The 23,781-nt window shown below is 37.1% G+C and overlaps 1 protein-coding gene across 3 annotated transcripts in view; it reads right to left on the bottom strand.

Annotated features, from left to right (window-relative positions):
- Nucleotides 1-1,067: 1,067 nt before the first annotated feature.
- Nucleotides 1,068-23,781, bottom strand: part of ralgds (ral guanine nucleotide dissociation stimulator) — a 28,266-nt gene continuing 5,552 nt past the window's right edge. For 2 of the 3 annotated variants that reach the window (XM_077223874.1, XM_077223872.1), the window contains exons 2-17: nt 12,871-13,175; nt 12,711-12,785; nt 12,373-12,566; nt 12,160-12,284; nt 10,629-10,844; nt 10,284-10,387; nt 9,928-10,012; nt 6,853-6,930; nt 6,579-6,665; nt 6,451-6,483; nt 5,122-5,243; nt 4,729-4,999; nt 4,071-4,145; nt 3,714-3,986; nt 3,502-3,616; nt 1,068-2,919 (exon numbers count right to left, since the gene is read on the bottom strand). In XM_077223874.1, coding sequence (XP_077079989.1) covers nt 2,744-2,919; nt 3,502-3,616; nt 3,714-3,986; nt 4,071-4,145; nt 4,729-4,999; nt 5,122-5,243; nt 6,451-6,483; nt 6,579-6,665; nt 6,853-6,930; nt 9,928-10,012; nt 10,284-10,387; nt 10,629-10,844; nt 12,160-12,284; nt 12,373-12,566; nt 12,711-12,785; nt 12,871-13,175 — 2,334 coding nt within the window. In that variant the 3' untranslated portion in view covers nt 1,068-2,743. Of the gene's footprint in view, nt 2,920-3,501; nt 3,617-3,713; nt 3,987-4,070; nt 4,146-4,728; nt 5,000-5,121; nt 5,244-6,450; nt 6,484-6,578; nt 6,666-6,852; nt 6,931-9,927; nt 10,013-10,283; nt 10,388-10,628; nt 10,845-12,159; nt 12,285-12,372; nt 12,567-12,710; nt 12,786-12,870; nt 13,176-22,681; nt 23,043-23,781 lie in introns of those variants that run through there. The other variant, XM_077223873.1, reaches the window with a different exon arrangement.

The following is a 23,781-nucleotide window of genomic DNA, read 5'->3' as shown; positions in this document are numbered from 1 at the left end:
TGACAATTACTAATGTCACATACTATTTAGGATGGATAGTATGAACATTGGGACGCAGCTATACATTTTATCAATTCAAATATTTAGTGTTTAAGACCTCTCTCGTTTTTATTGGAAAATGTACCTGAATATCCTAAAGTGGGTGAAAAGTGCTGTTATTGAATTAATTTAGCTATATTTTTGGGCACATTTCAGATTCATGAATGCAAGAAAAAAAGAAAAAAAAGAAAGAAAAAAAAAAACAGTTTATGGTTTAACTGTACATTGACCGTATAGGCAATTAAAGACTCTTTGAGTAAAATGCTATAAAGACTTTAAAAGTTTGTGAGCTCCACAAATTATTTATTTGATATTTTATACCAAATTGTACACTTATTATGATGTTTATACGATCATTATCTTCAAAATGTCATTTAAAGCTTTTGTTATATTTAAAGATCTAGCGAGACCACAAGCTTTTATGACATTTAAAGGTTTAAAAAGACCACAACCGTAGAGAAATACGAAGCCAAATTCAAAATATTCATAGAAAAATGTATTTATCACTATTTACACCTTTCAGTCTATTACATTTTATTTTATTTCATTTAAATTTATTATGCGATTTACCATTTTGGCTTAAAAATGAATGAATGACATTAATTTATAAGTAATTCATATCTTTATTGACATTTTATTGTATTCCTTTATTGATATTGATGCCATATTTGGCAGTCTGAAATATTTTATAAATTTCATAGGAAAAGTTTTTTTTTACAGCAAGGTTGTTATCCTGCACAATTTATAGGACACTAATCAAAGAAGCAAATTTGTAATATTGATCATACAAGCTATCTTTGTACAAAAGATTAGTTGTTTTTTACTTTCAAGATTCTCTTTGGAACATACAGAATACTTAAATCATGCTGGAGAACAATATTGCAAAATTAAGAATATTCCTTGTAATGATTTAAAAAAAAATTTTTTTACTTTGCGGTCTCAGACTTTGGATCCCACAGATTGGATTATGTCTGTATATGAGACATGTGGCTTATGTAGGGGAAATCAAAAAACACGGAGACATCAAGTTCTGGGCTCTCAGCACCTCCACATTTATTTGTAAGTTTTTAAAAAATGTAGTGCTCATTTGTACATACAAAGGTGCATTTATTAATTTATCTTCACAACAGTTAAATTATAAATAAAACAATTATAAAACATATAAATAAATAAAAATGGGGCAATGGCACAAACTGGAGTTCAACATTCAAACTTTGACATTAACATTCAGAGTTAGATTCAGACATACAAAAGGGTAAAAAAGGGGACAAAACCAAATGCAAAATCAAGTCTGGATATGGCACATGTGTTGAGTGACAAGCTGCAGGCAGTAACATTTTAATTCATGTTCGTAGCGTCCTGACAGCATGTTTTGACAAAGGAGATATTTATAACAGTGGATTGATCACTATTGGCATATACTTTCTCCATGCATTTTGATCTTGTCATAAATCATAAATAAAGCACAATCTATATTTTGTTCCAGTTCAGTTATATAGTTGGCATATTAGCAGAAAAGCACCAACACTTGGTGAACTTATTTCATCATATTACAATATAAATTCCTCTATATCATATCTCTCAAAACGCAAACACTCACACTAACTTCTAGCCGAGCAAACACATCTTTAAATCTCTCCTGATGGGAACAAAATCCCCTCAAATTGTCTGCTCATCATACTAGACCACATGGTAAGAAAGCACTCATGGATATAGTTCACAATGCAAAACGGCTTAGCAGGCTGAAGCCACTCACAGTGTTTGGTACAAAAAAGCTTTTCTGTAAATATACAGCGTTCTATTATGTGAAACACAGAGAGAGGCCAGCTGCAAATAAAGGAGAACGGCTTTGGCATTGATATCTTTCTAAGACACGGATGACAACATTTGCACTTTATATGCATTAATAATATTATTTGTGGTTATTAAATAACCATAAATAACAGCGTAAATCCTGCACCTTAGACATATCCTCTCCTCATGCTCAATTGTGACTATGTGACAGCCTCCTCATGAAGGTAACCAAGTCACTAGGCAGTCAATAGAGAATCCTTCAGTCTCGATTATTGCCGGAGAGGTACATTTCGGGTTGTAATCAGTTGTGGGAAAACAGGCAAGCTAAACTGGCAGCAGCAACAGTCAAAACAGTCATGTAAAAGAACAAAAAGCAAACAAAAGACTGTACACTTTACATGGTTTGCACTGTACATGTAATACTGTAATCTTGCCATGAGCAGTCCTAATTTCTGAGAGACTGTGATAGCAAATTTTGTCCGAAAATTTTGTCCGAAGGGAGAACCTGTTTAAAGGGGAATCAAAAAGAAACCCCACTTTGTATTTGAAAAGGACCAAGGACCACATCAGCTCCCCACAAATCTCTTGCTTTAAGGACCGTTCTAAAGTGCTTGAAATGTTTTAGTTTAGTGTGCTCATGCATGAATGACTGCATTTGGTAAATGCTTCCCACAGTGTGTCTCTCATGTGCAGTCTTAAGGCAAACCTTGTAAGAACCACAGTGTTCCTCCCGTGCCTGTCGCATTGTCCATAGGGACAGGAAACACAGGCATAGCTTCCTGTAAGAAACAAGCTGCTCAATAACGCAACAAATCCATTGGATAAAAGATCCAGATAATACTGTGGCGGGTTAAAGTGACTCTTGATAATATTCAACAGTTTCAGGCTTGCTGAACTCAGAAGAGTGCTTTCAGAAGAAGCCCTTGGGTATTTTGAAGCCTTTCTGCTTTATGCGTGGTAGAGTCAGGCTCGGGGAGCTCTTCGAGCGGCAGGTTTTGGGGGCACCGCACTTCCTCAACAAGAAGTCGTAGTTGGCAGTTGAGTTCATGGCGTAGAAAACGTTTCCATTATCTGGGATTCTGAGTTCTGTGGGGTAAGAAAAAATATGGTTAGACATGTCTACATGCTCAATTTGGACATTGAAAATCCCATCAGAATCAGAGTTTTGCAGCTTTCAGTCAATGTGCGTTCAATTTCGGTTTTGTGTCTCATAACCAATAAATGGCTAATATTACAATTTAAAACATTTATTTTAAAACAATTGTATATAAAATAAATATAAAATACATAATTATATAATAATTTTAATTTTGAAATATAAAATCGTTTTAAATATTTTATTTTAAATAGTAAAAGTTAATCATTTTAATAACTACAGGTGAATTTAGAGCATCATAACATTATAATGTATAGTGTGAAAAATGGATATTCATTTTGAGATTTGTTACTAAATTATTGTTGTTTCTTTAAGAGAGCGTTAGATGATGGCTAAAGTCATTTAAATATATTAATAAGGAAAATTAGCTTGTATAATTAAATATATATGAAAATCATCAGACACTGATACATTAAAAAATGTTTTTTACATAATAATATACCAATTTATCCCTAAAAAAAAACAAGCCCTGTGATATTACCCGTCCCAACTTCCCTGTTTCAAGTTTTTACCTTTATGCTTTGAGACCCTCTGAAATAGTTCATAGTCTTCTGACTTGTCATTGTCCAGGTTGTGCTTGACCATGGCTTTCCTAATGACACCAGGGGTTTTGTCCTGGCTAGTCACCTGAAAAACATGATCATTGAGATTAACTTTACTATTACATCCCCAACAATCCTTCATTACTTATCTCTGTCAATCTCCCGTAACATCTCTGACTCACCAGGATGCTCTTGTACATGTTGCCGTTGTCCGTGTCAAGGCTGACTCTGATGATGCAGCAGTCGTTCACCTGCTGGTTGTACAGCGGCAGGGAGAGAGACGAGTAGTCAGAGACACCAGAGACCGACCGTTTGTGGAAGTGGAAGGCCTGTCCAGTGGAGGCGGACACTGAGGATGAGGAAGAGGAAGAGGAGGTGGAGCTGCTGCAGCCAGACTCCAAACCCAAGCCTGATACAGAAGCATCCAAAGATGAAGGGGTGGACGACTCCCAGAGCTTGAAAATAGTGAATAAGTGAATCAGTTTAAACCTCATAAAAACAAATATAATACTAAAATACGTCCAAGAAAATGCAAATACCTTGGAAGAGGAATCAGACGTAAGCTCCCCTGTATCTGAGGTTGATGTAGAATGTTTCACAGTTGGTGTTGATGTCTGCAGAAAGAATCAATAGTCAGGTTAATAATTATTTAATTCATTTATAAAAAATGTAATGGCTGGTAAAAAATTCCATTCTATTTTGTCTAAATAGGTTAAAAATAAAACACTAAAAGCTAAAATCCGTCCTTTTAAATGCTGAATTCAAGTGGATTTAGGGATTATTACAATGTACAGTATGATTAAAAAGATTTTGAACAGATATTCGTTTTGAGATTTGCAAGAGATTACACTAAACAGTGTTTTATGTAAATTATTAGTGTTTTTAAATATGAATGCCTGAGTATTAACTATTTCACATGTGACTGTTTTATAACTATATAGTTTTTGATGGAAAATGTAAAAATAAGAGAAATTAGCATTCGCAATTCGCTATTCAACATCAGACGATACCTATAAATTAAAAAAATCTCGAATGTTTTGGTACTGCTATATCATGCAACATTATTGCCAACAATTGCAGAATTTTCTATATCTAAATCAATATCTAAACAATGTTAGCTTAGCATACCATGGGGACTGTAAGTAAACACTATTTAGTAAACTGTTTAGTAAACACTAAACACTAATATGGCCTTACTCTCTGACTCCCTGATTCTGGGGAGTTCAGCAGACTGAGACTTGTCTCCTCTGCGTCTGAGCCGCTGGATCCCACTGAGGTGAGGCTGAGGGAATCTGCTCCATCTTTGAAGCTCTCTTTGAACTGGCTTAAGCGAGGTTGCTCATAAGACTTTGAGTGTGGCGTCCCTGCGCTGCTGTAACCCGACTCCTCGCTCATGCGTTTGATGATGCCCCCGTTCTTTTTGCACACTGACTCAGAAGGCGGCTCAATATCACAGGACATAGAGTAGCTGAAAAAGAAAAGACACCATAGATATTAAATATATGAAATATCCTAAGTTATTATTTCTCTCAAATATCTCTCAAATCTTTTGTTTTCATATCCTTCACGTTCACTTTTTTTCTTTCTCACCTCTCAGTCTCTGTAAGTTTTTCTACTCTCTTGAACCAGTCAGTGAAGCGCTGGTTTCTGGCGAAGCTGTAATAATTGCAGGTCAGCTGCAGCAACTTGATCTGAGCGATCACTTCAAATTCCTAAAGGAATAAACAAAATAATGTACTTTGTTTATTTTTATTCATTTGATTTAATTATGAATGCATTTTAGTTGTGCATTCATTTATGCAGTGTTAGGCAAGTTACTCTACAAAAGTAATTAATTACTAGTTACTAATTACATCTTCAACAGTGTTTGCATTGCTTAGTAATAAGTAATACTTTCTAAATCCCACATCAACCTCGATCAGTTGAACAATAGGTTAGGATAGACACAAAACTGCTATTTTAATTTAATTCTAAAGTATTTAAAGGGAGAAGGTTACATTATATACATTTTACCAGTAGACGTAATTTTTTTATTAAATCTACTATAGAATTGTTCTATAGTCCATACAGTATTCAATACAATTACATCAGAAGTAACTGTAATTAAGTTACAGAAAAAATAAGAGTAATCCCTTACTTTACTCTTCAAGGGAAAAGTAATTAAATTACAGTAATTAATTACTCAGTAATGCATTACACCCGGCACCGCATAAGACCTGTTAACACCAACAACGATAAGTATAACTAACTATATTATTGTCCACACTAACAGATGATAAGAGTTTATTATTAGCGTGTGGTGCAGTTATGTTGTCTGCTGCTTTAAATCACCAAGATTGTTAAAGTCAGGTGGATTCTGATTGGCTGTCAATGTTTTTATCATTGATCAGCTAGTAAAATTCATTCTGAAAGTAACTCCAACAATATCGTTCTTCTGTGTCGTTATCCTTATAGTTGTAGTGTGGACTATAACTATACAACTTTTATATTATTCTAATATAAAAAACATTATTGGCATAGTTATCGTCTTTGGTGTGAATGGGCCTTTAGTCCAGCCTTTACTTAACAAATAAAGTTTAAGAGGCCATGCAATACCGTGGATATAACAATGGCCTTTAGCTATGCCTTTATTTACAATACACTGTTTTTAAAAACATTTAAAATATTGAAGACATACATTTTCATAGAATATATTATAGCAAATTCATCCTTCCGCAATAAGATATAGTCCCTCGTATTTAAACAATAAAATGTTATTCTATTGGTGCAGTGATGATAACACAGTGCCTAGGTGATTCACATCTTAGCTATTATTACAACAGGTTAGTCAGCATGGTTGGAAAATTGTATTGACCAATCAGCATCCAGGGATAGAATTATGCATTTCATAAAATATAATTCCTGTGCACAAAGACTCACCTTCCTTCTCTTCTCAAAGTTGATAAGCCCAACCTGAAAAACAAACAAACAAAAACCACCAGAAATTATAAAACAGAATCTTTTCCAATTACAAGAATTTTACACTGATCTCTGTCCCTGGCTCTCACCTCAAGATGGTCTTTCATAGCAGTATCCAACATAACTAGGTCGGTCAGAAAAGTGCCAAGGTATGGAATAGTTCCTTGCACAACACCCTAAACAGCAGTGAGAAGAAGAGATACACTAAATAAATGAAAAAAACATAGTTTACATTCTATTCAGGACAGATTCCTGTGATCTCTCCAAACTGAATATCTGACCCGTTTTAACCATAAGAGGGCGCTGTAGCTTAGTAAATATAAATTTCAACTGCCATTATGTGACATTTATACCTGTACATACCATGTCTCTTTGCTGCTGGTGTCTTCTCTGTGCTCCTTTGTGGTTAATCTCGATGATTGCAGATTTGGAGGTGCCCTCCTGAAAAATATTAGTTTCTCGTCATCATTTTGAGTTTCAAAAGGGAAAGCATTTGCATTGACGCAATATTAGCTAGCAGTAACCCCCTGAAGGCAGATAAGGATGTCAAAGTGGAATCTTAAGACTGCACTGCCATGATATACCATGACGTGGAATGGACGGGGAGTTTAACTGTATGGTGTTTAGAGATACACCCTGGGGAAGCCCTTTGACATTAAGGAGGGCCGTTTATCTGGGCATACATAAGGCCTATGACCTCATCCCAGGAATTCCCTCATAATGAACAGCAGCAACTGCTAGTTTCTCGGCCCCAGCACACATACCAAGGATATTGTTGAATGTACGGAAAGGAAAGCTTTCATCATGCTTGGTTTCTTTCTATTGAGGTCAGCTATTTTCAAGGCAAGTTCCGAAAGTTGCTTCTGCGGTGGAGATATCTAGATAACATCAACACAACTCAAACTATTTTTAACCCCCACACTTACTGAGTCACATTTGTGTGTCATGGAACGTCAGGTTGCCACAACAAGGTTGTGATGAATTTGAACAGTATTCATCTGTTCTGTTAAGTTAAATAAAACATCCTTGAAACAAGATACATTAACTTGAGACGTACAATTGTGTTAGATAAAAATATAAACCGCAATATTGTGAAATATTATTACAATTTAAAATAACTGTTTTCAATTTTAATGTTTTTAAAAAGTTTATTTATTCCTGTGATGGTAAAGCATCATTACACCAGTCTTCAGAGTCACGACATGATCCTTCAGAAATCATTCTAATACGATGATTTGGTGTCTGATACATTTTCTTCAGGACAATACATGATGATAAATTTTCTTTCTGAAGACAAAATTACTGTTCAAAATTCTCTCTTTTCAAAGTTTCATAATGCATTTAACACTAATGGATTCTTTTCAAGATGTCTATCAAATGCATGAAGCATGCCCACTGGTGAAAAGTGATGCTGTACTCAAAACTCAGCAGGCCACAGAGAGCTGAGCGATGAGCCAGCAGGTTGCATATATTGTGAAATTGAATATGGCTTTTCTGTTTACCCTGTAGCTGCTATAGAAACGTAGCTTTACAGGCGCTGAAAGGACTGGTAAGTTGACAGTCTGATGTAACCACATCCTGTCTTCCACCAGCAACAGATACAGCAAACGTTGGTGGTTTACAGTGCACTTTTAGAAATTTGAAAAATGCTTGGTGTTTGAACATGTGACTGCTAACGTAAGGTGACTAGATTTTTGAAAAGGAAACTGAGGACATGTCCTAGTTCAGTGGTCAAAATATCATTGAAATTTGAATTGTTATTTTCCATAAAATAAAAAATTAAAAATTGTGGGTAGTTCCAAATACTATCATTATTATTAATAATTATTATTATGATGTTTGCGGGTCATCAAATATCACATTATGAAAAATAGTAAATAGTAACCATTGCAAATAGAAAACGGATCAAAACAGTATTATATTTTAACAAATTGATGATTTTACAAAACAAATTAAAAACTGAAAAAAATAATTTTCTAATTCACAAACTGTAAATATACTTTATACAGTAATTACAACTTTTCAAATGTTATTTTATGCTTGTTCTTTTGGAAATTGATCTATATTATCCCTAATTAGGCTTATTATTTTGGGCTCATTTTGAGCAAATGTAATTGTTAAAAAAGTGCAATACAATTTTTTTTATTTGTTAACATTAACTGACTACATTCGTTACCATGAATTAACAATGAAAAATTATTCTAAAGAATTGATCAATCTTAGTTAATGTTAATTAAATTAAGTTAATTATTAAAATCAAATGTTGTTTCTGTTCATATTAAAGGGTTAGTTCACCCAAAAATGAAAATTATGTCATTAATGACTCACCCTCATGTCGTTCCAAGCCCGTAAGACCTCCGTTCATCTTCAGAACACAGTTTAAGATATTTTAGATTCAGTCCGAGAGCTTTTTGTCCCTCCATTGAAAATCTATGTACGGTATACTGTCCTTGTCCAGAAAGGAAATAAAGACATCATCAAAGTAGTCCACGTGACCTCAGGGGGTTAGTTAGAATTTTTTGAAGCATCGAAAATACATTTTGTTCCAAAAATAACAAAACGACGACTTTATTCAGCATTGTATTCTCTTCCGGTTCTGTTGTGGATCCGCGTTCAGTGACGCTGCTGACGTAAGACGAGCTGACGTGTGTCTGGTGCGCCCGAGCTTCGTTTACAGTCTGAGGGAGACGCACGCTGTAAACAAAACAATCTTTGCAAACATGTCTAAGGATTTCCACACAGGGGAAGACTTGCATTTTTTTTTAACCAGACATATTTATTTGAACCCGAATACACGGACGCACCAGATAACACGTCAGCAGCGTCTTACGTCAGCAGCGTCACTGGCCTCGTGAACGCGGATTGACAACAGAACCGGAAGAGAATACAATGCTGAATAAAGTCATCGTTTTTGTTATTTTTGGAATAAAATGTATTTTCGATGCTTCAAAAAATTCTAACTTACCCCCTGAGGTCACGTGGATTACTTTGATGATGTCTTTATTGCCTTTCTGGACAAGGACAGTATACCGTACATAGATTTTCAATGGAGGGACAGAAAACTCTCGGACTAAATCTATAATATCTTAAACTGTGTTCTGAAGATGAACGGAGGTCTTACGGGCTTGGAGCGACATGAGGGTGAGTCATTAATGACATCATTTTCATTTTTGGGTGAACTAACCCTTTAATTAACTGAACAAACAAGAACAATAAATAGTGAATAAGAATAGTGAAAACAAAGATGAATAAATACTGTAAAAATGTATTGCTCATTGTTAGTTAATGCATTAGCTAATGTTAACTAATAGGACTTTATTGTAAAGTCTTAATTTATGCATATCCGGGTGTGCTAATGTAAATTAAGATGCATTTGTGGGAATTATAGCATTGTGACCGCAGAAAGTACATGTGCAAAGCAACAACCTTTTTACTCACCTTAATGAGAAGCTCTCTGCTGAGGGAGTAATTATTGTCATCTGAGAAGATTTCAGACAGCTCTTGGAAAGTACGATAGCTTTCCCTGTAAGCAGAAGAAAACAGCTTGAGTCATAATCTATTACACCTATGTGAAATCCAAACACTGTACATAACTAGCATTAAATCCCCTCTGCTCCTCCATCTCCAAATGCTATAAAACAAGTCTTTCATAAAGCGGTTTTAGCTGCAGTCTGTATGACTAAACACACAAAAAGCAAGGAATGCTACTATTAATCAGTGGCTAATGCTAATGCTAAAGTGTTAGCATTTACTTTGGGTAATCATTGCTGACAGAAATCCAGTCAGACTCTTACCGGGACACATCATCCCAGGTCCTCCTCAGCCTATGGATGGCATTACTCTGCAAGGCGGACAAGATGGCTTTCAGAGAGGAGAAGCTCTTTAGGATACGACATTTCTGAAGACAAACAAACAGATGTTCATGAACCACAAGTTTACTACATCAGAAAAGCCATTCATATGAAGCTGGTTATGTGATAAAAATGTCAAAGTGTATTGATTTACAAATCATGCACTATAAAAGTGTTTTGAGGTCATAGCATTATATATAATCATAACTGTGCAAGGAACCAGGCGAAAATAAGCTTTTATTAATCGATAATCTGCCTCCGTAAACATAATTTGTGTGAGTGCCTCACCCTGGCCACTTCTATCCAGAGTTCAATGCGCTTCGCTCTTTGAAAGGGTCTGAGAGACCTGTTATCCAAGCAGGTGGCAATCACACAGTTGGTCACGCTGTTGAACTGAGCAACAGTGGCACGGATGGTGGGTGCCAGGTGCTCTTTGCCCTTCTTATCCCGCTGGGACCATATGCCACCCAAACAATGGTAGGGAACAACTCTCTTAAACAGCTCCTGTGAAAAACAACGAGTTTAGTCGTATTCACCAGTTTAATTCAATTTGAACCATGAAAATGTTTTGCAGGACAACTTTATTTACACTTGTATATACAGAAATGTATTTAAATAGAAAAGAAAAGTAAAGAACGTTGTTCAAAGTAGGGATGGGCATGATTAATCGACGATCGATTATTGATCATTAAGAATTTCGTCGATCACGTTAATTTGTTATCGATTATCATTAAACTAATGCTGCTGCGGAAAGTGAACGTGTTCCCCGGGCTGGTTGGTCAAGTTAGCGCGGAGGTACCTGTGCATCCCGCAACGTCAGTCCCCTCAGAGCGGGTGTTTTCAGCGGCTGGACTGAAGCCTTGTTAACACTCGACGCGTCCGCTCGAGCGCGAAGGTGAGCGCGGCAAAAATGACGTCATTGCGGTATTCGGTGTTTCACAGGCGAGCGCGTCGAGTAAAAACGCCTCGTCTGTTTGGAGAGGTGCGCGCGCAGTCTGTGGAGACTCGCGCTGCAGAGCCAGGCGAAGGTGTAAACGAGGCTTGACGGTCAAGTTGCGGTCGCGTCTGACCTCAGATCATGTCATCAACATGCTTATCTTTCTCAACAAAAATCAGTAGACTGGTGTAGAAGTTGTATGTGAGTTACTAGTTATTTTTTATGAGGCTTTGTTAAGTAGCCTAGCCGAATTGATTGTTACAGTAAGTAGGCTAATCTCTCTCACCCTCTTTCTCGACTCCGTTCTTGGATAGTTCTGAGTTACATTTTGACAAACCCTGTCAGATCTAAGTATTATTATGTTTTTGGTTAAGTTATTGTTTAACATGATTTTTTTTATTATTTATTATTTTGGAACAAACGAGGGTCTCTGTTTAAGAACGCCAACTCGCAGCTGCAGGTTCCGTTGCTTCCGAGCACCGCAGCGCATATATCTTCAAGTTTAGCCTAACCGAACGTCCAGTTTTACTGCCACAAGTTGATCATCTTGTAATAAAGATCTAATCGAGGAAAAAACGCGCTGTATTTGTGTATTTTCATTGCATTTTTAATTTATAAAAAGTATATAATATAAAAATAAATAATGAATTTGAATATAAAAATATTAATGATTAATCGATAGTCGATCGTTAATTCTCCCGACGATCGACTAAGAAAATTTAATCGAATGCCCATCCCTAGTTCAAAGGTTGTGGTGCAGTACAGTCCTTATTCTTTCTTCGGTTTCCCTTCTCCTTTGCAACCAACTTAACCTCTAACCTTGTCCCTACCAGCTCCCTACTTTTGCCATTAAGACAGATTGACAAAATCTTGATGTCTTACCGCATCCATGACCGTTAACTGCTCAGCAACTAGGGCAGGACTGAAGGACATAAAGTGTGAGGGGGAGAACTCATCCTCCAAGCTGCTCTCCTCTGGTGTGGCAAAGGGGCAGGTGCACAGATCACCTGAAAAAGAATAAAAGAAATTGTCAGAGTCAGTTTGAAAGACCATTTTTCAGTTGTTCAGAGATTCAATCATTTAGTGAAATTGTACCTTCAAGCTCAACCTCTGACTGTTGCCGTTGCTGGAAGTGTTCCAACAGGTTATGGGCTCGTCTCTCCAGGTCCGATCCAGAGAAGTTGAGTTTCAAGTAGGATATGAGGCTTTGCAGGCATCCATGGTCAGGAGGGCTCCAGAAATCCTCAGAATACTGATCCAACCATGCACCCAGGATAGATGAGACAGTACTGCCGAGCACATCAAATTAAAGTTGCACCCATATTAAAATACAGATAAGCCAATTATATTATTTTCATGTAATATGACAGATAAATATCGACTGATACCAGATATGCTAAAAATGGGTTCAGTTAAACAACATAAAGACTTACTTTTTAAGTTCTGTGTGGTCCTCTGAGGAGAGTTTTGGCTTGCCTGAGACTGGCTGATCATGCAGTTTTGCATACCTAAGATAGATAACAATGCATTTTAGGTAATATTGTAGTGTGATTTAATATTCCCAAAAGAGCTAGGGATTGATGACACATTTACCTGTTAAGCAGCAGGTCCAGCACTTGTTTGGTGGTGGCGAAAGCTCGGTATGTGCAGAGGAAAATAGTGACATATGTATAGTCCTTCCCTTTGAAGGCCAAAACCATGTACTCCACCAGTTTCTCCATTGTGCCAGCCTTAATGGTCCGACCCTTGCACGTCTCGTACAAACTGAGAGCGGAGTCTGTCTCCACGCCCAGCCATCGCTGCCCCTTACTGGCCGTCTGGTGGAGTTGCACCTTTCGGAGCGTGATGGTATAGATGGCTCCGTCCTCGACTTCCTCTCCGATCTCCTGAACTGAGCTCTGCAAAGCAAGGCAAGTTTATTTATATAGCACATTTCATACACAATAGTAATTCAAAGTGCTTTACATAGAAGAGAAAATAATCAAAAGAAATAAGAATAATTAAAAGTTTAGGGAAAAAAAGGAAATAAAATACAGTGCAAACAGTCGGACAAACAGTGGCACAGTGCTCATTCATTAAATGCACAGCTAAACAGATGTGTTTTGAGTCTGGATTTGAATGTGATACTGTAGGAGCACATCTGATCTCTTCTGGAAGCTGGTTCCAGCTGCGGCTGGTTGTTTCCAAACGCAATGACTTCAGTTTTGTCTTTGTTTAACTGAAGTAAGTTTTGGCACATCCAATTGTTGACCACATCAATGCACTGGCACATGGAGTCACTGGGGCTGTAATCGTTAGGCGATAGGGCTAAGTAGAGCTGTGTGTCGTCTGCATGGCTGTGGTAAGCGATTTGGTTCTTTCTCATTATTTGGCTCAGTGGGAGCACATACAGGTTAAATAGGGGCGCAAGAATTGAGCCTTGAGGGACTCTGCATGTCTACAGATAAAGAGGGAAGAAGGACTGAATATTCTGGTCCTTGTATCATTATCAGACATTCTTCTATTTTATATATATACATACATATCCTCTATTTGAATATATTTTAAAGTGTACTTTATGCTTATGATGGCAAAGCTGAACTTTCAGGAGCCATTACGCTAGTCTTCAGTGTCACATGATCCTTCAGAAATCATACTAATATGCTGATTTGGTGCTCAAGAAACATTTCTTATTATCATCAATGTTGAAAACAGTTGTGCTGCTTAATATTTTTGTGGAAACCATGATAAATCTTTTCATGATTCTTTGACAAATAGAAAGTTCAGAATAACTTTATTTGAAAGATAAATCTTTTGTAACATTATACATGTCTGTACTGTAACTTCTGATCAATTTAATGCACCCTTGCTGAAAAAAATCTTACCCCAAACTATATATATATATATATATATATATATATATATATGCTATTCTTCTCACTGCATTGGTTGGTGAATTTGCAAGGTCACTCAGTTATACCACAGCAAGAGCTTTAAGGGTAATTCTAGGATTACTGCTTTTGCTAAATAATCCACACACAGCCTTAACACCAAGTGTACAAGACCAAGAGTGTGGCTCTTTATCAGCCACTGTCACAAGGCTTACCCAGCCCTTTATCTCCACATCTTCAAAGTGCACTAAGCAGTTAAGTTTCTCTGGCCGACAAGACAGAGATCTCAGACTGTATACTGACACCTATTGACATGGATGAAGCATGATGCAAACGTTGGTTTCCAGTCTCATTGCAAGAATATGTGCCACCGGAGATTGATTTATTCAGCAACAATAGGTCTAAATTCTCTCTTCAATCAACAAAAGTTTGTCATAAATTATTATAAAAACATGTCTAAGAATATTACTGAATGGTTTCATTCCATAGGTATACACAATGCTAAATTGAGAAAGACTGCAGCCAGTAAATTAAAAAAGGGTACTAACTCAAGAACTGTAACTGACGTCATTATGGAAAGTAAGAGGGAACTCCCAGGGAATCTGAGCTTTGCCTCAGGCAAAGAGCCAATGGTGTGGGGTGTATCCTGTCTAAGTGTGAGTCAGTGCATGGTCATTTGAAAAGCTTTCTCTACAGGAGATTGGTTAAACAGATAATCCAACCCCAGCTCTCTGCTCAGAAGTAGCTATGGTAACAAACACACAAACAAACATTCCACATAACAGTTTCTTTCAAATATGATTTCTGTGATATTTTTGAAGTGCATCAATGGGTAACCCCCCCCCCCCAAAACCTTCACCAAAACAATAAAACAAAACAAAAAGTGAATCTACACAAACTCTGGGAAGCCCCTTATTCTGTTGACATTAGTGGGCAGCAGCAGGAGAAACCACAGAGACCTGAACAGAAAAGGCCTGACACAACACAAGAGCACTGTAAGGGACACTCTTTGAAATCTGACATTTCAAAAAAGTAACAGCAACTACACTCAGCTGTACTTTCTAAGGGAAAATCCACCTCAAAACTACAGGCCGCCAGGGAAAGCATAACAAAATGTTTGTATGGTAAAAGAATATTGTTTTGCACTAATCACAGGCTTGCTTTTTGCTGAAAATGTTATGGTATAAGGGGATCAAAGTCACACAAAGACTATGACAGAATGCATTAAACAATTGTCAAACTCTGCTACATGCTGTGAACCCCTCGACTGCCTCTGATCCACAAAAGCCACAGGGTTTCCTGTGAAAAGGCAAAAAGTGCTGAAAAGTTACTGCGTAACAGCTTCCTTGACAGATGCATCCTTCACAAACTATTTGTGGAACACAAAAACAATGCAGAATTCCTGCTGTCAAAATCAGGGAGGAGTTAAAATATGTTAGAGGACAAGCCCAATTACATGTCCTCTTTAACATATTAACATTATAAAACAAATCAAGAAAACCGAGATATGTTAAAAATAGACTTAAATATCAACAATCCCTGTTTTTGCATTCAAAAACAGATTGATTTGACATGACATGGACTGATTATTCATACAAGTCATTTTAATACACTCCGTCAAATTAAAATTAATTTTAAAAGCGCATATTTTTTTAAATCCAAAACTAGCTGTTTTTGTGTGAACATGCTATGGCGTGAAATGCTGAATAACACTGAGACCTGTCGCAATGGACAAAGACCGTCTGATATCTGATGTGTTTACTGCTGAAAAATAGAGCATTTGAAATGCAAGACCACATTCTATATGCAGCTGTAAAAACAAAGTGAGAAAGTAAATGAATGAGGTCAGATGAAAGGAATTTGAAGCAGCAGTGATCAATCTGCTTGTGCTCAGCGTCAGGTGTCCTCCTGTTGATCATTAATAAGCCTGGCTTCAAAAGGCTAACATTCATTCCTATTCTTCATAATGTGTCATAACATTGTCTGAATACCTAAGCATGTTTGCTTTTATTGCCTTGGCTGCGTATGACGCATAGCTGTGAAAAATATTGTCAATGATTTTACCTTGTAATATGATATTTATAAATGCCCTAAACAGATCACTGCTTAAGCCACTGTAAGCTGGGACCAGCTTACAGAATTACATGGTCAGAAGCAAAACAATGCTTATTTGTGTAATGAGAGTTATGGATTTGGGTTACGTTTCATATGTTCTCCCAAGATTCACGGTCCTGTATGATTTTTAACCTAGAGAGAGATGGGATATGTTGAGCGAAGATGCAGAGTGTGTATTTTGGCATTGCTCAGTAGGTTTTTCAGCAGACTCGGTTACAGCACATTAAACCTCAGCTCCATGTGATGGCCAGATTCACTGCTGCAAACATCTACAGTGGAAAAAAGAGAAAGGTTAAAAGGTGATTTCTCTTCTTATCCACCTTATTTTGGAAGTTTCCAGACTCTTCTTTTTTTCTATCATCCACTGACTTATTTTGACTTCCAACCAGGCGTAGTGTTCAAAGTATTAAGAGTTGCACAAATTACATGACAGTCAGCAATACAAATTGTGTGTGTGTGTGTACTTTTAATCAGCAAGGATGCATTGAAGTGACTGTAATGTGACTGTAAAGACTTTTTCATTGCTTCCAAAAAATTATATTTCAAATAAACACTGTTCATTTGAACTTTCTATTCAATTAGAATGAAGCCTGAATAAATGAAAGAAGCCTCAATCTTCCACAAATAGCAGCACAACCGTTTTCAACACTGATAATAAGAAATGTTTCTCAAGCATCAAATCAGCATATTAGAATGATTTCTGAAGGATCATGTGACACTGAAGACTGGATGAATTTAGCAAAATTGGAGTAATTGGAGTAAAATGTAGCTTTGCCACCATGTTAATAAATTACAATATACAGTATTAAACTAGAACATTGTTATTTTAGATTGTAACAATATTTCACTGAGCATCAACTTTCTCCGAAACATTGGGTAAAACATCACTGAGCTCCAATCATTAACCTCCGATGACCTTTTCTGTATTGTTTGCACACTGTGAATATTTTCAATTTGATAAATGGCTTTATCAGTATTTTTCTGGCTTGGATGTTGTCAATAATAGCTGGATGTTGCTGTCGCTATTTGCCTTTGTTTTGGTTGTGCCAAGGTTTTCATGAAATCTGCTCAAGCATTTTGGAATGAGATTAGCAGAACCAAGGAAGGAATTCTCCACTATAAGCCCTGGAGAAAGAATTACGCCTGAGCGCAGCCCAGAACTGCTGAATGTGGTTGCTGTCCGGCTCCAGAATAGCGTAGATGTAGATATAAGGAATGTATGCATGGTGTTATTCTGAGAGCCGATCATTTCTGCACATTAAACAATTGTATTTGTCTACATTCCACATGAAAAACCACAATCAATGTATATTACTGAAAACCCAGTTTTCATCCAACGACCCATCATCAGTCTGGAATGGCCTGAGGAACATCACCAACTACAAGTCACCATCCCTTCGATCTGTGGACAATCAACACCTGGCTGACGATTTAAATTCATTTTACTGCAGGTTTGAAAAGCCCTCATTCACACCACACACCGGCTCTGACCTGCACTTCACACATTCGCCATCACCTTCTGCACTCCCATTACTCCCCCCTCCTGCCATCCAACCTGAGCTTAAGGTCTGTGTGGAGGACGTGAGCAGAGTCTTCAAAAAACAGAAGACTAGGAAAGCCTCAGGCCCAGACGGCATCTCATCTGCTTGTTTAAAAGCCTGTGCTGACCAACTGGCCCCGGTCTTCACACAGATCTTCAATAGTTCATTGGAGCAGTGTGAAGTTCCCTGCTGCTTCAAACGCTCCACTATCATTCCTGTCCCCAAAAAACCCAAAATCACTGGACTTAATGACTACAGACCTGTCGCTCTCACGTCTGTGGTCATGAAGTCGTTTGAAAGACTGGTGCTGGCCCACCTGAAGGACATCACTGGACCCCTGCTGGATCCCTTTCAGTTTGCTTACAGAACAAACAGGTCTGTGGATGATGCAGTCAACATGGGACTTCATTATATCCTGCAACATCTCGACAGACCTGGGACTTATGCAAGGATCCTCTTTGTGGACTTCAGTTCGGCCTTCAATACCATCATGCCTGATCTTCTCACAGCCAAAATGACCCAGCTCTCCATACCATCCTCGATCTGTCAGTGGATCACCAGCTTCCTGATGGACCGTCAGCAGCGAGTGAGACTGGGGAAACACACATCCAAGACTCTCACCACCAGCACTGGCGCTCCCCAAGGGTGCGTTCTCTCCCCACTGCTCTTCTCCCTGTACACTAATGACTGCACTTCTAAAGACCCCTCTGTCAAGCTCCTGAAATTTGCCGACGACACCACTGTCATCGGTCTCATCCGGAACGGTGACGAGTCTGCTTACAGACTGGAGGTTGAACAGCTGGCTGTCTGGTGCAGTTATAACAACCTTGAGCTGAACACGCTCAAAACAGTGGAGATGATCGTTGACTTCAGGAGGAACAACCCAGCACCTACCCCCAATCACCATCATGAACAGCACTGTGGAAGCAGTGGAGTCATTCAGGTTCCTGGGCACTTCCACCTCTCAGGACCTGAAGTGGGACAATCACATTGACTCCGTTGTGAAAAAAGCCCAGCAGAGACTGTACTTCCTTCGCCAGCTGAGGAAGTTCAACTTGCCACAGGAGCTGCTGATTCAGTTTTACTCAGCCGTCATCGAGTCTGTCTTATGCACATCCATCACTGCCTGGTTTGGTTCAGCTACCAAATCAGACATCAGGAGACTACAACGGACAGTCCGGACTGCGGAGAGGATTATTGGTGCCCCCCTACCATCCCTCCAGGACCTGTACTCTTCCAGAGTGAGGAAGAGAGCAGGTAAAATCATCACAGACTCCACTCACCCTGGACACCACCTGTTTGAACTGTTACCGTCAAGAAGGCGACTCAGATCACTGGCCACTAGAACATCTAGGCACAGGAACAGTTTCTTCCCACAGGCCATTTCCCTCCTGAACAGTTAACATATCTCCCAAGGCATATGCCTGTAAGTGCAATACTCCCACTGTTTAGTGCAATATCCTACAACTCAGGTGATACTTATATGTAGATTTATTTATTTATAATATTCAAAACACTGTAAATATGTTCATAATCTGTAAACCTGGAAATGTCTATTCTGACTAAACCCAACTGTGATATATTTTATTCTTATATATTTATATTTTTATTCTTTATTCTTATAATTTGTAGTATTATGTTTCATGTTTCTTGTTGTATTTCTATATGTCCACTGGAAGCCTCAGCACCAAAACAAATTCCTTGTGTGTGCAAGCACACTAGGCAATAAAGCTCTTTCTGATTCTGATTCTGATATTATGGTCATAAAAAGTTGTCCCCACGTGTCTCATGACCAAAATTCATTGATGTTGGGTGGCTTAATAAAACTTAGAATATTGCGCATTAGGATGGATAGCCTACTTAAATTGTGCTTTTTTTGTTGTTGTATATTAGAGTTGAACAGACAGGATATAGTTCAAAAATTCACTTCATATCATCTTCCATGTAAAGTCACAATTTAGTTTTGTAAAGATTTTAAATTTCTGGCGAATGATTCGTTTAAAAACTCTAGAAGTATGCTATTCTATTCCATTCTATTTTGTTCAGTCACTTTTACACTTGGAAATATTAATTTGGCAGACCATTTATTCAAAGTGTTTTACAGTGGATTTTTATCAGTATGTGAACTAAACCCATGACCTTGGCATTGATAGCACCACTAGTTGAGCTGCTTTTCTACATGTAACCCAACAAACCTGATTAAACAGTGGTGTATTAAGTATTTGTATATTACGCCTTATACAATTGTTTAAATACATGGCTCACCTACGTATCCCTGCCTCTTCACTCTGCCACTTTCCTGCCTCTCACATCCACTGTTCCTCCCCCTCACCCCTTTATTTCCATTCAAGAGATCTTTCATGACAAAAGCGTCTCTGTATGTGTCAATGTGACCCCTGTCTGTTCTCCTCCTTAATCAAAGCTCAGCTCCACTGTCCCCATTATGACGTTCTGTGTTCAATCTATCACACAAAGGCCTCTTTAAGAAGAATGGAGAATTCGTAAACAATTTTGACAAACCCAAGAGAACAATGACAAAAATATTATAGTGATAACCCAGCATTCCCAGTGCCCAAGTTTGGGCTCAGTAAGATTTATTATTAGTAATTATTTTTTTGATTAATACTTATATTCAGCAAGGGTGCATTAAATTGGTCAAAAGTGACAGTAAATACATTTATAATGATACAAAAGATTTATATTCCAAATAAATGCTGTTCTTTAAGTTTATATTCATATAGAGAGTATAAAGGCTTTCACAAAAATATTAAGAAGCACAACTATTTGCAACATTGATAATAATACGAAATGTTTCTTGAGCAGCAAATCAGCATATTAGAATGATTTCTGAAGGATCAGGTGACACTGAAGACTGGAGTAATGAAGCTGAAAATTCAGCTTTGTCATCACAGGAATAAACTACATTTTATATTATATTACAATAGAAAATATTTATTTTAAATTGTAATAATATCTCTGAAAATGACTGTTTTACTGTCATTTTTGTTAAATACAGCTTTGGTGAGCATAAGATAAAAAAAAAAATTCTTACTGATCCATAACTTTGACTGGTAGTGTATGTACAAGTCATCCGTTTATGACAATAACACATCATTAAAGTGCTTACACAAGATCTTACACAGGTTTCTTTATGGCAGCTGTTACGTTAAGAGATAAGCTGATCTATGTACTGAGCCAATGATCCATTATACAAGGGTACTTCTACTTTTACATCCTGCTGTTTTGGGTAGATCTTCAGGGATGATGTAACCAATTCTGAGCTCTTGCCAGGCCATCTGCAGGCTTGAATCACTTTAAAAGCAGAGATAAGTGCCTGTAGTGCCCCCTTTTTTACAAGCCATCCCAGAAAAGAAAGAGCATGAGAGAGCACAACATAAGAGAGAGGGATTTATAGCAAAACGATTCGACCATTGCAACTCCATCCATCACTCATGGTTACCCAAGGGCCAACTTTTTGGAGGTTTGGAGCTATACATGCCAACTATATTCACATTAAAATGGATGAATAATAAAATATTATTTCTTTAAAGGAGAAAGAAGAAGGGTTCTAGTGCTGTGCTGGGTGGAATGGGAGATTTAACCATCACTAATTGTGTAATGAGAGCCGATTAGATTTAGCCCAGTGAAGGTAAGCAGCCGGTGACACACTAGAACCTTCTTTTTGTGCATGACTAAAGTAAAGCTGGAACATCGTAAACAAGTTTTGGTGTGAACTGCCGTTTAAGTCACAACAATGTGCTGTTGTATTAAAAAGACAAGATAAAAAGGGGACATGTTGTTCACACACCATAGACAGATATCTCAAGTTTAGCATAACAACCTAGCAACCGTAATGCATGACTGCCATGGTGATAAAATAATTGACTTGTCTTCAAAAAAATAACCAAGAAAAACATTTTGCACTGGAGAGTTCAAGAAGTCACAAATAGAAAATCCACAATGAAAGTCTTTCATCACATCTGGCAAGTTAATGCGCTGTCACGTATTATATAAGAGGTTTTCAAACATATTAATTTATTCTCAGCTGCCATATCTGCAATATTGTGGGCAATCTCATCATAACAAACAGCCCCGGTTAAACTCTCAAAATAACAGAATATCAATAACATCTGATTGTATTAACCTTTCTTTCCCTGTCCTTAGCTATAAATCGTCCTGTTTCAGTCTGTGTTTTTATTGAATGCCAAAAGGGGATGTAAATCTCATCCGACCGTTTTATTTCCATGGCCCTTTTGGGGGAGAATTTAGAGAAGGGAAAGTTGGAGAATAAGGGGAACGGTTTACTCTTGCCAAGATTATGGTGGACACTCAGTTTTGGTTTACTTCATGTGGGCCTTCAAGCACAAGCGATTTGTGTAAATACATTTATTTTGTCTTTTTGTGGAATATATATTGTTTCAGATGCAGCTGCTGTGGCATAAGACTAATTCATACAAGACAAAGATAAATAGAATATAAAGGCAATACAATTAGCAACGGAGCAAAAAGTATTTGAAATAGAGCAAAAGTATTTAAAATAGAGCAAAAGTATTTGAAAACGTTTACTCTAAGCTGTTCTAGCTCAAAGTTTTCTATAAAAGAAAGAAACAATGGAAAAGTATAAAAAAAACAATCATGCCAGCTCAGTAACATATTACATTATATGCAAAAAATGCCAAGAAAACATGGGAAGAAACGTAAACAAACTCATGTAGCCTAAACAACCATTCATTTTAGAGCAAGAATACATACAAGATGTTAACATTAACACAGCTAAATGAAATAACATTTCCAACTAGGCTATAACTATTAGCCTATATGCCCTAAATGAAAGAATTTGATTTTAACAATGACGTTTAAATTTTTGTATTAGCCTACCTCCAGCATAGGCAGATCAGGGTCCAAATGCGTAAAACTATTTAAGACCACCGGGCATCCATCTCCGGCCGCGATTTCCAGCTTCACCCCATCCCAAATGCTTTTAATTCTCCATGTCCTGGACTCAAACAGCTCATCCAGGGATGTCGGTTTAACACCCAGAGCGTCCGACTGCATCCCCATAATATAGACCATAACCAAAAGACTGTCACTGTTTACGATCTATTATTTTATAACAAAATCCATATTCTTTCTATCAGACTTCTGCTTTACCAACGAGTGCTTGTCTGTATGGGTTCGGGACTTCGGGTGAAGTACAGAAGGGAATACCCTGCCTGAGCCGATTGGCCCCGCCCCTCGCAGAGAGGAGCGCGCGTGTGGTCCCGCCCCTTCTATGACAAATCGTGATGTCAGGTTCCGGGAAACTCTCTTGTGTTCTACTAAAAATATCACTTTTAATCGCTAATTATTAGCCAACAGGCCATAAATAGACGGGTGCAACTGTAATAATTATGTGGCATTAATTAAACTATCATATGACTCCTTATCAAGCTTAGGTTTAAATAGGCATTTGTGTATAAATAAGATGATCTGCCCACGGGTATCAAATTGAATACATTATATATATATATATATATATATATATATATATATATATATATATATATATATATATATATATATATATATATATATATATCAAATTGAATACATTAATATATATATATATATAAATTATAATAAGTGCATTTAACTTCTATTGTCTCTATATAATTTTTATAAGAAATATAAGAAATACAAAATAGGCTACATTTCACATAACTTTTGGAATTGTGAACCAGACTTTGTGACAGTTTCCAAACAAAACAATAAAAACAATTGAAACACTTAAATAACATGTGGTCTTTCAGTATATTGTACAGCTCTGGTTTGTCATTAAATCTATTAATCAAATTTGACTATATATATACACATATTATATATATATATATATATATATATATATATATATATATATATATATATATATAGTCAAATTTGATAAGTGTTATATATGTTTAGCAACTAGCTTAGTTACCACAAAAACACAACCCAAGCAT

Source organism: Siphateles boraxobius, unplaced genomic scaffold, assembly GCF_051911475.1.
Source record: "Siphateles boraxobius isolate OS27281-9 unplaced genomic scaffold, OSU_SipBor_1 9, whole genome shotgun sequence".
NCBI classification, from domain to species: Eukaryota; Metazoa; Chordata; class Actinopteri; order Cypriniformes; family Leuciscidae; genus Siphateles; species Siphateles boraxobius.
This window is presented reverse-complemented; position numbering and strand designations above follow the sequence as displayed.